At 46.6% G+C, this 14301-nt stretch overlaps 2 protein-coding genes across 5 annotated transcripts in view; both read left to right on the forward strand.

Moving 5' to 3' along the window:
* Nucleotides 1-2300, forward strand: part of ptprr (protein tyrosine phosphatase receptor type R) — a 29018-nt gene extending 26718 nt beyond the window's left edge. For 2 of the 3 annotated variants that reach the window (XR_003038338.2, XM_025002264.2), the window contains exon 17: nt 952-1609. The gene's annotated coding sequence lies outside the window, so the exon portion shown is untranslated. Of the gene's footprint in view, nt 1-951; nt 1610-2174 lie in introns of those variants that run through there. The other variant, XR_003038339.2, reaches the window with a different exon arrangement.
* A 92-nt stretch (nt 2301-2392) lies between these two features.
* The window catches only part of ptprb (protein tyrosine phosphatase receptor type b), a 30214-nt gene continuing 18305 nt past the window's right edge, over nt 2393-14301 (forward strand). The window contains exons 1-12 of one of the 2 annotated variants that reach the window (XM_017439283.3): nt 2393-2695; nt 6356-6695; nt 9094-9213; nt 9293-9433; nt 9712-9969; nt 10045-10311; nt 10767-10883; nt 10972-11118; nt 11194-11311; nt 11845-11990; nt 13603-13869; nt 13944-14002. In XM_017439283.3, coding sequence (XP_017294772.1) covers nt 2618-2695; nt 6356-6695; nt 9094-9213; nt 9293-9433; nt 9712-9969; nt 10045-10311; nt 10767-10883; nt 10972-11118; nt 11194-11311; nt 11845-11990; nt 13603-13869; nt 13944-14002 — 2058 coding nt within the window. In that variant the 5' untranslated portion in view covers nt 2393-2617. The remainder of the gene's footprint in view (nt 2696-6355; nt 6696-9093; nt 9214-9292; nt 9434-9711; nt 9970-10044; nt 10312-10766; nt 10884-10971; nt 11119-11193; nt 11312-11844; nt 11991-13602; nt 13870-13943; nt 14003-14301) is intronic. The other variant, XM_017439282.3, reaches the window with a different exon arrangement.

The following is a 14301-nucleotide window of genomic DNA, read 5'->3' on the forward strand; positions in this document are numbered from 1 at the left end:
GACTAACAGCTGGAGCAGCAGCTGGAGCAGCAGCTGGAGCCGCAGCTGGACTAACAGCTGGACCAGCAGCTGGACTAACAGCTGGAGCAGCAGCTGGACTAACAGCTGGAGCAGCAGCTGGAGCAGCAGCACCACACACTGCCTCTGACGTAGTATTGTGTCTGTACAGTAGGCTGTGGAACATGTTGAGTACTTTCTTGTTTACGATTGTTGACTAAGCTTTAAAGGGACCCTAAACAGGTTCAGGTTCAGGTTTAGGTTCAGGCGGTTGCTCTTCTTTAAAAAGTAAAAATATTTCCCATCCTGTGGTTTAAACGATGGATCCGTTTGATTTTCCAGCTCCGTTCACTGCTGGGTTAAATACGAACACAAAGATTCACCGCGGAGACAAAAAACTGTCAACAATACATGAAACTGTCCGACACAGACAGGTTACAGACCTGCTGCCTGCCGGGGCAACTACAGGGTAACTACAGGTAACTACAGGGTAACTACAGGGTAACTACAGGGTAACTACAGGTAACTACAGGGGCAGGTACCTGTAGTTACCCTGTAGTTACCCTGTAGTTACCCTGGCAGGTGTTTGGCTGATCAGCTCAGTCAGATCTGTTCAGGTTTTATTCTCATTCATCTCTCCTGGTCGTGTTTTTGGTCCAGGTGAACAAATGATGGTTGAGCCTGCAGGTGTGTGACACTCGTTAGGGTCCCTTTAAACTGAGGGCATTACAGATCAGTCCTAGGACACCTGAGGCTGATTAGTGTACGTACAGTTTTACTAATATACGTATGATAATGTACTACAAACTAACATGAATGTTGTCATGGTCCAGAGCATTGTGCTGTAACCTCCTATCTACTCTCTGCGTACCTGTTGTTACCTGTAATCTGTGCAATAAAGACACTGAAGAGAAGAACGTTTGTGTTGTTGTGTTGTTGTTGTCGTTTCTTCAGTTAGTGACGGTGAACAGCGAGCGCTGAGAGGCGGGGAACTGAGCTGAAACTGAGAGGAGGACGGGAGCAGGAAGGAAGGAAAGAGGTGTGGGCCACTAAATGTGGCTCAAACCAACTGGAACAAAAAGAGTTTGACCTTTGACCTCCGAGGCTGCTGAGCACAAACATCAACTCTGACCTTTAATGTTCACTGTCCGCCATTTTCTGCCTCCTGATTGATCTCTTCACAAATATAAAACTGAATTCTTTAAAGAATCTGAAACTTTATTAAAACGAGCCACGAACCAGAGAGTTGAACCAAAATGGCCGTTAAAATAAATAAATCCAAGATTTAAACGGTTCTGGGATCAAAGAAGAGGATGAGTTTTATTTCAGAATAAAATAAGATGAATAATGACCAGAGTTGGTACCTTTATTCTATAAATAAATGAGTAAAAGATCAAATTCATGTGTGTTTCTTATTATTTATGGAAGTTTATAATTAGTCCAATCTGTTACTTCAGTTGGCTTATTTAGTTATAAGAATAAATACATTTATAAGATAAAGTCTGTCTTTCAGTTTTAGTCTTCAGGTCGTCAGAGAATCAATCTGGGAAAGGTCAAAGGTCATTTAGAGTCCATCGTTCTACAGAGAGGAAGATTAAGACCACTGCTGATCTCACCCTGAAGGTCAGACCGTGCAGTGCTCAGAGACTCTACAGGCCTCAGTCAGCAGGTCAAAGGTTAAAGCCTCAACATGGCAGCTCCACTTAGGTTCATCTGAAGGAACCAGAAGACTTCTGGAGCAGAACCAGAACCAGAGGACAGATGTTTACCCAGAATGCACTGCAGCTGTCAGCACGGTGGTGGAGGGCTGATGGTTTGGGCTCCTCTGCAGACCAGAGGACAGATGTTTACCCAGAATGCACTGCAGCTGTCAGCACGGTGGTGGAGGGCTGATGGTTTGGGCTGATTCTGGAGTTCTGTTGGGTCAGGAGCTGAACCAGGTTCTGCTTTTAGAACCTGCAGACCGGATCAGGATCATCTGGACCTGAAGGACGTTTCTTCCTCCATGTTTGATTCGTTTCAGATGAACTTTTATGACATCAGGTGGAAAAAATATAAAAGTTATAAAAATGTAAACATTACATCATCATTAAACATTTAAACTCAGGTTTCTTCTGAAGTTAAATATTTGCTTCATTTCTTCAGCTTTTTAAACTATTTCAGTCTGATGTCCTCAGATCTGATGGAAGCTCACCTGCAGCAGGTGAAGATGTGGGCGGAGCCACGTCGACCGGCGCTGCTGCGCTCAGCTCTGTTATTCGTCTGCAGTCGAGCCTTCGCAGCGACCCGAGTGAGGAAGTCCGTCAGAGTCCAGACAGGCAGACAGGCAGGAAGTGAGACACGCAGCTGGTGAGACGGGCTCCGGAGGTCCAGTCTGAGGACACTCGAGTCGAGGATGGACACGAGTCCCAACAGAGACGACGGCTGACAGGAAACTGAAAGAAGGATTTACTTTGTTTTAAACCAGGTTGCAGTCCTGAACTCAGCCTTCCAGCCGGACTCTGAAGGAGGAAGAGAAGGAATATTTCCCACGTCTGTCCACGTCTGTCCGTCCGGAGACGACCTCCAGCAGCTGCTCGGAGCTCAGGATTATGGTCTGAGGAGCTGAAGGACGAGCAACATGCTGAAATGTAAACTTCTGAGTGTCTTCTGCTGCCTGAGGCTCACCTGTCTGCTGCTGCTGCTGCTGCTGCTGCAGGTGAGTTTTAAAGATCAGCTGTTTGTTCAATCATGTATTTAAACATCGCAGCTTTAATGAGTTTGTTTATTCCCATAAAACACGTCAAACTCGAGGTCCGCGGGCCAGAAACGGCCCTTATTACAAATAGTTTCAGGCCGTAAAATATTTTTAATGTAATAAAATAAACCTGAACTAATCCCTGAAGTTCCAGTCCTTTAAATCTGATCTTCTTTAATCTAAATCTTATATATTGTCGTTAATAAATCTGTCCAAATAATTTACCATAAACCTTCAAACTAAATATCTAAATATCTATATATTTTAAATAAACATTCCCTGAGTTCGGCTCCTCTGTAAGGAAGTTTAACTCCTGTTCTAAAAGATAAAACTGACTTTTTAAAAATAATTTATCAAATAATTATTCGTTTCAGTTCACGTTAGAAAAAAGTTTGTGAATCTTATTAAGATTAAAAATAAGCTGTTAGTTGTAACGCAGTAAAAATTATGAAAACAAAGTTTTGTTTTCATAATTTTACTCTAAAAGGGAACAAAGTTTATAAACTGATTAGAAACTTATTTATAAAAGTTCAGATTTTTCTGTTATTCATCTTTTTTTTCTGTAGAGCAGAAATTTGTTGTTAGATTTATAAAACGGCCTAAAATTAATTAAAACATCTTGAAATTCAAACCCTGAATAAAAGAGCTGCTGCTGTTTTATTTGTAATTAAAAGGTTTCACATTAAGTTTATTATTTTATTTGTAAAATATGTTTCTGAAACTGTTTGTTTTCTGCTGAGCTGATGTAAAATGTTTTTATATTTAAAACTTCTTATTTTTTTTAATGATAAAAGACAAATAATGAAGTTAGGACTGATTGGATGATGTGAAAATCGTAGTTTTTTGTGTTTTTTATCACTTTGAAACTCGATGATTGAAGCGAAGGAAACAAACAGATCAGCAGAACTGAAGAGATTCTCGACTCTTAAAACTTGTTTGATGTTTTTTGTTATTTTACACTCAAACATTTATCTTAAAGAGTTCCAGGTTAGAACCGATGCAGGAATGACGTCTTTCAGTCGAACCGGGTTCTCCCACGCAGAACAAACGTGCAACGAAAGCGTCACACGCTGAACCTGGTTCTGGGTCGAGGTGTTTGTCGGGTCGGGTCGGGTCGGAGTTTAAATGTAGGCAGCTGTGAGCGGCTTAAACGTCACAAAGATTCAACAGAAGCTTCAGACGCAGCATCGATTAAATCTGAATAAATTTCTTCTGATTCTGTCTGACCCGGTCCAGATCTGTGTCTGATCGGCTCCGGCCCGGTCCGACCCGGTCCAGTTCTCTCTGTTTTCATTAAGACACTCTGTTGGAGTGAAAACCAACTCTGAACGTGCTTTTATTGTGAAACAAACTAGAAAAAAATACAGAAAACCTGAGCATGCATAATTATTCACACACACACACCCCTCCCCCCAAAAGCCGATACGTCTCCATCAGGTCCGTCTCCAGCTGGACTTTCTGTCCATTCTTTATGTCCAAACGTCTCCAGCTCCTGATGGGTCCAACAGTCAGAGGTTCTCAGCTGGACTTTATTGGACCATCCGGGACCTTCACCTGGTTCTCCTTAAACCAGCAGAAGGTTCAGAGTCATTGTCCTCCGTCCCTGTCTCACGTCTCTGTGGACGGATCCGTCCAGCCTGAACGCCTTCAGCTGATTTAAAAGCAGCTTTCGGCTGTTCATGAAACAGACCTGATCCGAGTCCCTCATCGTCTCCGTTTGACTCGTCTCAGAATCACTTCCTGGTTCTTCTCGTCTCTGAACTCCCTGAAGCTCTTCTCCAGAGACGTGTTGTTTTATTTCTCGCGGTCGGCCATCTTATCGCTGAAACGCAGACGGACCTGCAGCCGGCCGAAGCGATAAGGCCGAACATTCCTGCAGCTTCAGAAGTGTCTCAGTTTCAGTTTGTCCTCTCTGAGTCGAGTCACTTTGTGCACCGTCACCGTTCAGCTCAGGTTGTAAATTAAACCCATATTTGAGTTATTTCTCTGTTAGCAGCCGATGACAGAAGCGGTAGCTGTGAGCGTCCAGGAAGTTCGCTTTGAAACCCTGAAGTTTAACAGAAAAGTTTCTTTTGTCTGCTTAGATGGTCCGATTGACAGCTGCTGATGTTTATTTTTAAATCTTGTTCCTTGTTGGGTTTTTACACAAACAGTAGAATCAGTTAATTAATATTTAAGTAGCTTAAAACCCACCAAACAATAAAACAGACAAATTAAACACATCTGACCTAACAAGTATAATCTGAATCACGACACGGAAACTCCTCAGATAGTTTTTTTGTTTGGCTTTTTATCTGATGAGTCACCCTTCAGTCCCGCCGCCGTCGTGCCTCTGAGCCACCAGGCGAGGCCGTAACGGTCGGCTTCACGGCTCGGAGGTGTGATGTAGTGATGGCGGACGCTCCTCGCCTCCTCTGGTTCAGGATCTCACCGGGCTGCCGGCTCGTCTCCGTCTTCCACCTATCTGTGGTCGGGTCCAGGAGGGAAACCCAGACCTCCTCCAGCTCCTCCTGGAGGATCCAGAACCCCTCTAGAGAGTTCTGGGTCTCCTCCCAGTGGGACATGCCTGAGAAACCTCCAAAGGGAGGCGTCCTGATCAGATGAACCTCCTCAGCTGACTCCTCTCGATGAGGAGGAGCAGCGGCTCTGATCCGAGCTCCTCACCTGATCTCTGAGGCTGAGCCCGGCCGCCCTACGGAGGAAGCTGGTCAGGCGCCATGTTTGCTGGGCGGCAGGCGAGGGAGGGTCCCTGGTCTTATTGAGGCTCACTCTTCAACCATGTTTGGAAAACTGGTGATGGTTCTGGGCTCGGATCAGGTTCTGTTGGAGCTTTTTTCACCAAGACGATGTAAAACCAGAGGGAGAAGAGGGGGACGGGTTCTGGACCGGTCCATCTGCAGTCTGTTGGACACCTTGGGACAGAAAACCACCTGAAACTCTTCATCGCTTGGTTCCTCATCATCAGAACCTCTTGAAGTGTCAGATCAGATGCCGCCTGGAAAGAACAAATAAAAGAATCTGGTCCAGATTACTGGATTAAACTGCAGAACGCTCAGCAGAACCCAGAACAGAAGCTGGAGACGTTCTGCCTACCACCTGGACGGGAACTTTCAGGCTGTCTTTGATGTTGTGGAGGAGTTTGGACTCCAGCACCTCTGGGGGTTTCCAGAACAATGGCATCAAAGTCCAGGTCCTGGTCTCCGTTCTGGGACTCCTGTTCCCTCAGACTGAAGCCGGCTGTAAAAGTTTGTTGTTTCCTCCTTCATGGAAAACAAAAGCTGCCGGTTCCTCAACTTTCCCACATCCAGATCCTGAAGATCCCTGTCCTGATCTTCTCTCCTCTGTCAGCTCCTCAATGCAGGGATTGGATCCATTTAACTCTAACATTTATCTCCTAAAAGACGTTTGATGAACTAAAAACAAAGATAACAGATTTATCAGAAACATTAAATGTAAAATATATATTTTATTTCTGCTGCTTTTCTTCAAACAAAGAAAAGGAAGTTTGCAGAAACTTTTAATTGATCGGGAAAAATGAAAAATGTAATTTTACAGAAAGTTTTATTTAATTAAATTGTTGTGATAAGAAGTTTACGGGATGTTTTTGTCTCTTCCTGTCAGGATGGTTCCTCTCAGGTCTCTGCAGAACCCGGTCCCTGTCTCATCTCTGTGTCCGAACTGGTCTCCGGTCTGGACTCGGTGTCTCTGACTGTCAGCACTCCCGGACAGAACTGCTCCTTCTCCGTGGCGCCGCCGGACGCCGGAGGAGATGTGTCAGAGTGTAGAAGAAGAAGAGGAGAGGAGGAGGAAGAGGAGAGAAGGTGGAGCAGCGAAGGAGGAAACGGCAGCAGGACGGAGGATTTCACCTGCGTGTTGGATCACCTGCAGCCTGGAACCGCCTACCAGCTGCAGGTCCGGTCTCAGAGCGGCGAAGAGTCGGAGAACGTCACGGCGCACACGAGTGAGTCCGATTACTCTCAGCAGGATTCAGATCAGGGCTCAGAACCGTCCAGTGTTTGGTTCTGACCCGTTCATGGTGTTCTGGGTCATGATCCTGTTGGACCCATGAACTGAGACTGAGACATCTGGCTCCAGAAAGCCTTGATAGTCTTGAGGTTTCATTGGACCCAGAACAGAACCGAGCCTCCTCCATGTCCCTCTGTTCACCTCTGACCTCTTTGGTCACCATTCGTATTATCCGTCTCTTTAGTTTGTCTTCAGTTGTCCTCTTGTGGACACGTCCAGGGACGTTGTCTCCAGTCCTGTGGACCTGAACCTTCTGTAGTCTCAGACGGTCTTCTAGTCTTTACCTTCAACCTGCTGCTCCTGAGACAACTCTGTCCTCAGCTTCCTGTCCTCCATGTTCAGTGTGCTACACAGCCCTGTGACTACCGGTCCCTCTTTAAACAGGCAGCCTGGCTGATTCCAGGACATGTCCCCGTGGACAGATGAGTCTTTTCTAGGAGAACTGTCGGTTTCTTTAGTTTGTTTTTTAAATAATTCTATTAAACCAAAGGTCTGAAGCAGCGACTGATTTTTATTCGTTCTAATTATGACTTTTATCAGTTTTTCTTTCTTTAACAAAAAGATCTGGACGTCGCAGCTCTTCTAACTTTTTAGTTTTAGGCACAAAGTCTGGAAAGAAAGAGAGAAAATGTATTTTTCTGTGCTCACAAACAGCCGGTCAGATGAACTCCATTACCTGCAGGATACAGGTGGTCATGACTACGCTACTCCTGATTGGCTCAGATTCAGGGGGTGAAGTGATTCTTGTCTTTAAAACGCTTCAAAGCAAACGTTTCCCTGACTGATCCTCAGTAAAACACATCAGGAACAATCAGAAAGGTCCGACAGGTCAGGTGAAGTGTTGCCGTGACAACAATGTGATGAACCAGAGGAGGAATTTTAATTAAACTCTCATCTACAGCTGATTAACTGGAGCAAAATCAATTAAAGATGGCCGCCACAGGATTCACACAGGGACAGATGGACAGGTGTGTCTCAGGGACAGACGGACAGGTGTGTCTCAGGGACAGACGGACAGGTGTGTCTCAGGGACAGATGGAGGGACAGGTGTGTCTCAGGGACAGAAGAACAGGTGTGTCTCAGGGACAGACAAACAGTTGTGTCTCAGGGACAGATAGAGGGACAGGTGTGTCTCAGGGACAGATGGACAGGTCTGAGGTCAGCACACCTTTACCTGCAGACCTGTTTCTGTTCAGGTCTGTTGTTTCCATCTCCTCTGGCTGTTTGAAGTGAACACACACACACACACACACACACCCTCCCTGAGTGTCTCAGAGTTAATGTCATGAAGCCTTTCCTCTCTGCTGCTCCATGATTAGCTACAGGAACCGCTACCCTGCTGACGGACCGCGATAGAGCTGTGTGTGTGGTGTGTGTGTGTGTGTGTGTGTGTGTGTGTCCATGTTGGCGGGCCTCCATAACAGGAGTTGGAGCCTCAGTGTGTATTTCCATGGTGGGCAGAGCTCAGCGTTCAGCCATTTCCTGCCTCCATTGTTTCTTTGTTCTGTGGGAAAGGGTGTGTGTGTGTGTGTGTGTGTGTGTGTGTGTTGCGTTCAGAGGAAACGGGGCGTTGCTGCGCCCCGGCCGAGTCCCGACGGTAACCTTCAGAGCGATTGAAAACACCGGTTCTGTGAGTCGGGGGTTCTGACCTTCCGGAGGGTCAGGGGGTCCCTGAAGGAATGCTTGTCGCCCGCCTAACATCGTCCTCTCAGGTTCCAGTCCAAAGTCTGTCCCTAAATCCGGACTGAAACCTGAAGGAGGCTTTGAGTCGTCCCTGATGTCCTCCAGTCTAAAGACAAGCAGCTGAAGACTCGTGGTTTTATTATTTTAATCTTTATTTATTTTATCTGGTGTCTCAAGTTGTTTTGTTGTGGTCCACGGCAGCATGTCTAAACCTGAGTTATCAGGTGAAGTCTTCTTCTGTGGATTCGGTCACTTCCTGTCTGACGCCATGTTCCATCAGATCTTCAGCTGCTTCTTATTAAAACTCTGGATGTTTGTGGGCTTTGAGTTCAGGAGGGGGAAGAACCAGGTGCTCGTTGGTTCAGATCAGGTGATTAGAGGAACAACGGACCAATCAAAGCCTGCCGTTTATGAACGCATCATCAGGAGGAGCAGCTTCACTGATGAAGAGTGGGACTGCTCCTTTAAAGCCTCCATGCTGAGAGTTTACAAACCTCCTCACAGTACTGACCTCTGACCTCTGACAGGTGTGTTTGTGTCGCCGCCGCCGTTTCAGGCTGAGACATCTGGTGACGAGAACGCAGCCCGAAGGTTTCTGCTTCCTGCGGTTTGAGTGGCAGACGTTAATAAGGTTGTTTCTGTTGCATCAGGGCCGTCAGCGGCGGTCGGCCTGACGGTGACCTCCAGGACCGGCAGCAGCCTGGACCTTTCCTGGCAGCCCGGCACCGGCAGGACGCAGCGCTTCAGGCTGCAGCTGCAGGACCCGTCAGGTACACAGAGGAAAACACCGAAAACAAGCCAATAAACAAGCTGGAGAGTCACCTGACCTTTGGCTCCGCCCTCCCACAGGTCTGCTGATGAACGAGACGTTGGGAAACACGACAACGCAGCGCTCGCTCCTCGGCCTGACGCCAGGGCGGCTGTACAGCGTTACCGTGGTGACGGAAGCCGGCGAGCTGCAGAACAACGTGACGATCGAGGCTCAGACAGGTAGAGGTCGAGGAGGGGAGCCGAAAGAGCCGAAAGGTCACAAACTGAAACCAGCTAAAGTAGCAAAAGGCTAGCTGAAAGCTAACAGTAGCAGCAGCTGAAGCTGATTGTTGTTAAAGATCCTGAAGGATCTTCGTGTTTCTGTGGGAAAATGTTCGTATTAAAGGTAAAAGTTTAAAAGCTGCCGCAGCCGTCAGCTGAGCATTAAAAAGGCTCAGAGTTCGAGGAAGGAACGACAGACAGGAAGGAGCCTCAGAAACCCTCCATTTCTCCTCCAGCGCCCGCGGCCGTTTCCAACATCACCGCCGACAGCAACGACACCAGCCTCTGGTTGTCATGGAAACAGCCCGAAGGCGACCTGGACGCGTTCTTCATCACCTTCTCCTCCAACGACACCATCGTCCAGGAGACGACGCTGCCCCGGGACGCCACCGGCGCCGCCGCGCACCAGCTGACTCCCGGCTCGGCCTATCAGGTCGCAGTGATGTCTGTGAGCAACGGGCTGACGAACCAATCAGAGATCACCGTTAGGACAGGTGAATCGGAGAGGCAAACCATTTTTTTGTTTTGTTTCTTTCATTCATCTCATCCTGTCTTCATCTTGTTTCCAGCGCCGGCGCCGGCGTCTCTCCTCTCCTCGTCTCCTTCCTCCTCCGGCGGTGTCCTCCTGACGTGGTCGCCCCCCGCTGGTCGCTGGGAGAACTACACACTGTTCCTCTTCGACGGCTCCCAGCAGTTAGTCAGCACCGCTCTGGACCGGGACACGGTTAACTTCAGCGTTAACGGGACGGGACTAACTCCTGGAAAACAGTACCGAGCAGTGCTGAGAGTGGAGAGCGGAGGACTGACGGCTGAGAGCAGCTGCCACGGGTCCACAGGTCCGAGACCGGGAACACACCGGGGTCGGGAATACACACGGGGGTCGGGAACACACACCGGGGGGCAGGAACACACACCGGGGGGCAGGAACACACACCGGGGGGCAGGAACACACACGTCTAATACCATCTTTGTTGGAGAGACATGAACGTATAAAAGTACTGAAACATTTTAAACAGAAGTACAAAGTATTTGTACATAAATTGAATTTAAAGATGTTACAGAAAATGTTAATACTGTAAACAAATAACTACAAACAAAATCTTTATAAAAGTTTTGAAATGTGGAGAAATTAAATTTCACATCGTGTAAAATTAACAGATTGTGGAAACAACAGAATTACATCAGAAATGTTGGAAACAATATTTTTTAAATTATAAAGTTAGTTTGTTTCTGTCAGAAGGTAAATATTTAAAGACAAACTGCAGATTGAAACACCTGAACTCACCTGCAGCTCCGGCGCCGGTGTCGGATCTCCACATCCGCCATTCAGACGAGACCTCGCTCAGCGCCATGTGGAGCCACGCCCCCTCCGGAGTGCGAGACAGCTACTTCCTCGCCCTTCGCCACGGTAACGTCCGAACTTTAAAAAAAAAACGTAAAAACTTCACCCAGAAAGTTAGAGATGGATGACTCCTTCACTCCCTGCTGTTTCCTAGGTAACGCCACCGTGGCCACGCGGGAGGTGGAGCCAAACATGAGGGAGTGCACGTTTAATGTCCTCACGCCTGGGAGGCGGTACAGCGTCACCGTGACGACCAGGAGCGGGAACCTGAACACCTCGGTGTCCGTGGAGGGGAGGACAGGTGAGTCGCCTGAATCGCAGCCGGGTCAAAGGTCGTCGGAGAGTCGAAAGTAACGATGGGATGTTTGACCTTCAGCTCCGATGGCGCTGCGCTCCATCAACCTGAGCGCGGCGGGAGCCGAGAAGCTGCAGGCGTCATGGAGGAAACCACCCGGAGACGTGGAGGCGTACACGCTGACGCTGCTGCAGGACAGGTGGGACGGTGGACGAGACTCCTCCTTCATCTCAGGCTTTTATTTTGAAAGAACACAGTGTTGGTCCCCTGTTCTCACATCACGTTGTTCATCTATTTATGAAAGTTTTTCTGAATAATCCTTAAAATAAGATTTATCTGACAGGCTGACATCTTATTATTAATCTTTATTAACTTTTGTTTTCTTAGAAAACGTTTCAGCTGCCAGTTAAAATGGAGGATTTGTTTTCTCCCAAAAATGGGTGGGGCTTAGTGCAGCTTTGTGAAGCTGGGCCGATTCAGACCAGTTTTTTAAATATTTACCATCAGACCTGAACCCTCCTGCAGGACTCAGAGTACAGATCTACGGGTCTGAGACGGGTTCGATCCAGACTGCGAGCTCCTTGTACTCCTGTGAGGAAACTAAGAAGTCCCGGGAACGTTTCTCTGCTAATCAGAACTTGAACTGAGCAGATTCTGACTGAGACGTTTTAAACATGATGTAAAATATCTCCGACAGGAAAAGGTCACAGAATCTGTCCCTGTCCTCCACAGCGTTGCAGTCCAGAACCACAGCCTGCCGCCTGACTCTTCTTCTCTGGTTCTGACGGGTTTGACTCCTGGCGCCCTCTACAGGCTGCAGGCCGCCACCGTCAGCGGCGAGCTGCGCTCCAAAGCCGTCAGTCTGGAGGCTCGAACCGGTAAAACATCCGAACTTCTCGTGTTTTCTGCTCCGTGTGCAGAACTTATTGTCCAGAAGAGTCAACAACAAACAAACGGGTTATATAACGTCTGATTGTGTCGGTGCAACGTTCCCAGGCAGGAGTTTCCCATCGAAACAGGAAACCTGGGAGAAACCGACAGAGCAGGAATGTTCAAACATCACGTCTGAGAGCGTCCTGAAACAAACACTTCAGTTTTCTGGGTGTTTAAACTTTAAACAGCCTTAAAATAACAGCTGCTTGTTTTAATGAGGCACAAACACTGTTTAAAGGGACTGAAGATGAAAATTATTTGAGTATAATTACCTTTAACGTGTTTAAACGTCAATTCCTTTACTTTGTCCCTTTTTAAATAAATAATTGAAAGTTAATAAAATAGAAATTTTCATAAAAATTTGAGGTTTATGTCTGTCTCATTAACTGAAATGAGCAGCATTTTTTAAAGTATTTTGAAAAACAAACCAACTTTAATCACATTTCACCTCCTTATGGGGCTAAAAGTAAAAGTAGTTCTCAGATTTAATCTTTAATCCGTCTTTTACAGATTCTGTTTTATGATGAAATGTAGTCATAAAACCAGAATTAAGTAATTATAGTTGTAAAACACGGCCCAGCCTGAAGCCGCTCCGCTTGTTGAGGCGTTCTTTGGGTTTGATAATTAACTTTCTGGGTCGTGACAAAGAACGTGATAACATCAGACATTTTTTAAAACAATGTCTGAACTTTAAAAAAAGCAAAGTCTGGAATGTCCTCCCTGAACCGGACCCTCCCAGGACTCCAAGGTTTCCTGCAGACTCGTCGTCTCTGGAAGAAGCTGCAGCTCAAAACGAGACGAAACTCTGTGAACGTTCATTAAAATCTGTTTTATTAAATGTCCTGAATAATTAATGACACATACACTTCCTGCTCGGAGCTCTTATTGTGTTCCCAGAAAATGTCCCGGTAATTATCACTGAACTGTTTGTTTGTGTAAGTCTGCTGCCAACCAATCAGCTCGTAGCGTGCTGGAAAAACAAACGAAGCCCCTCCCACAGCGCCACAGCGATGACCTTTATTATGAAACATGATTTTATGTTTGTCCAAGTCATTGTTTTTGTGTCTGAAAAATGTTCCTTCAAGGCTTTTCATCGGTTTCTTTTTGTTATTTAAAGAAAATAATCTTTATTTTATTCTGACGTTACTGAACTTAAACACGTCCTTTAAGTCTTTTATTTTTTATTTCATGCTCTCCTGGGTTCATGAGTGAAGCAGCTGCAGAAACTAACCTTTAATTTGAAGCCCAGGTGATGCTAATAATGTCAGATTTATAAAAAGTCCAAACCAGCTGCAGAATCGTTGATGTTTGTTCACAGATGTGATCGTTCTGTTCTCATAAATAAAACCTGGATTTAACAGGAAGTTAAACGGTGTTACTGCTGACATTAACTGAAGGAGCTGGAGAAGCTAAACATTAGCTGAAAGCTAACAGGAGCTAGCTAACCGCAGCAGACGGTGAGGACCTGCAGAGATCTCCGAGTGTTTCTGTGGCCGTCTGATCGTGGTTTTGTGAGAAGGATCGGGATCTGAACTCCAACCCTTTTTCTTTTTGCAGCCCCGGCTGCCGTCTCCGAGGTGACCGTCGCTAACGGCGGTAAATCGGACGCTCTTCATGTGTCGTGGCATCCTGCGGAGGGCGTGGTGGACAGCTACCTGGTCCGCCTTCTGGACGGGAAGCAGACCGTCCACATGCTGACGGTGTCCAGCTCCTCGCCGCCCGAGTGCTCCTTCAGCTCGCTGGTCCCTGGACGCCTGTACTCGGTCGTCATAGTAACGAGAAGCAGCGGGCTGGAGAACGCCATGGCGATTCAGGCTCGAACACGTAGGAACAGCCTGGATTTGTTTGTTAGGGTTAGGGTTGTTCCAGATGTTTACAGATGTTTGTTTGTTTTACAGAACCTGCAAATGTGCAGAACCCAACAGCTGTTCACACCGGGAGGAAAGACTTCCTCAAGGTCTGTGAGACAGAAGCTGTGATCATATCAGAGTTTTAAATGTTTGCTTCTGTTTTTCAAGTTAACTTCAACCTCATTATTTAAATGTGCCTGAAGGGAAGTTTAAGGTTTGATAAATCCACAACAGTTTTTCTTTGTTTTATTTAAAGAAATTAAAAGTTTAAAAATGTTCAGAGCAGTCTGAACTAAAGAGATCCTACTTAAAATGGATGGATGGATGATGGATGGATGATGGATGGATGGATGGATGATGGATGGATGATGGATGGATGATGGATGGATGATGGATGGATGGATGA

Source organism: Kryptolebias marmoratus, linkage group LG18, assembly GCF_001649575.2.
Source record: "Kryptolebias marmoratus isolate JLee-2015 linkage group LG18, ASM164957v2, whole genome shotgun sequence".
NCBI lineage: Eukaryota > Metazoa > Chordata > Actinopteri > Cyprinodontiformes > Rivulidae > Kryptolebias > Kryptolebias marmoratus.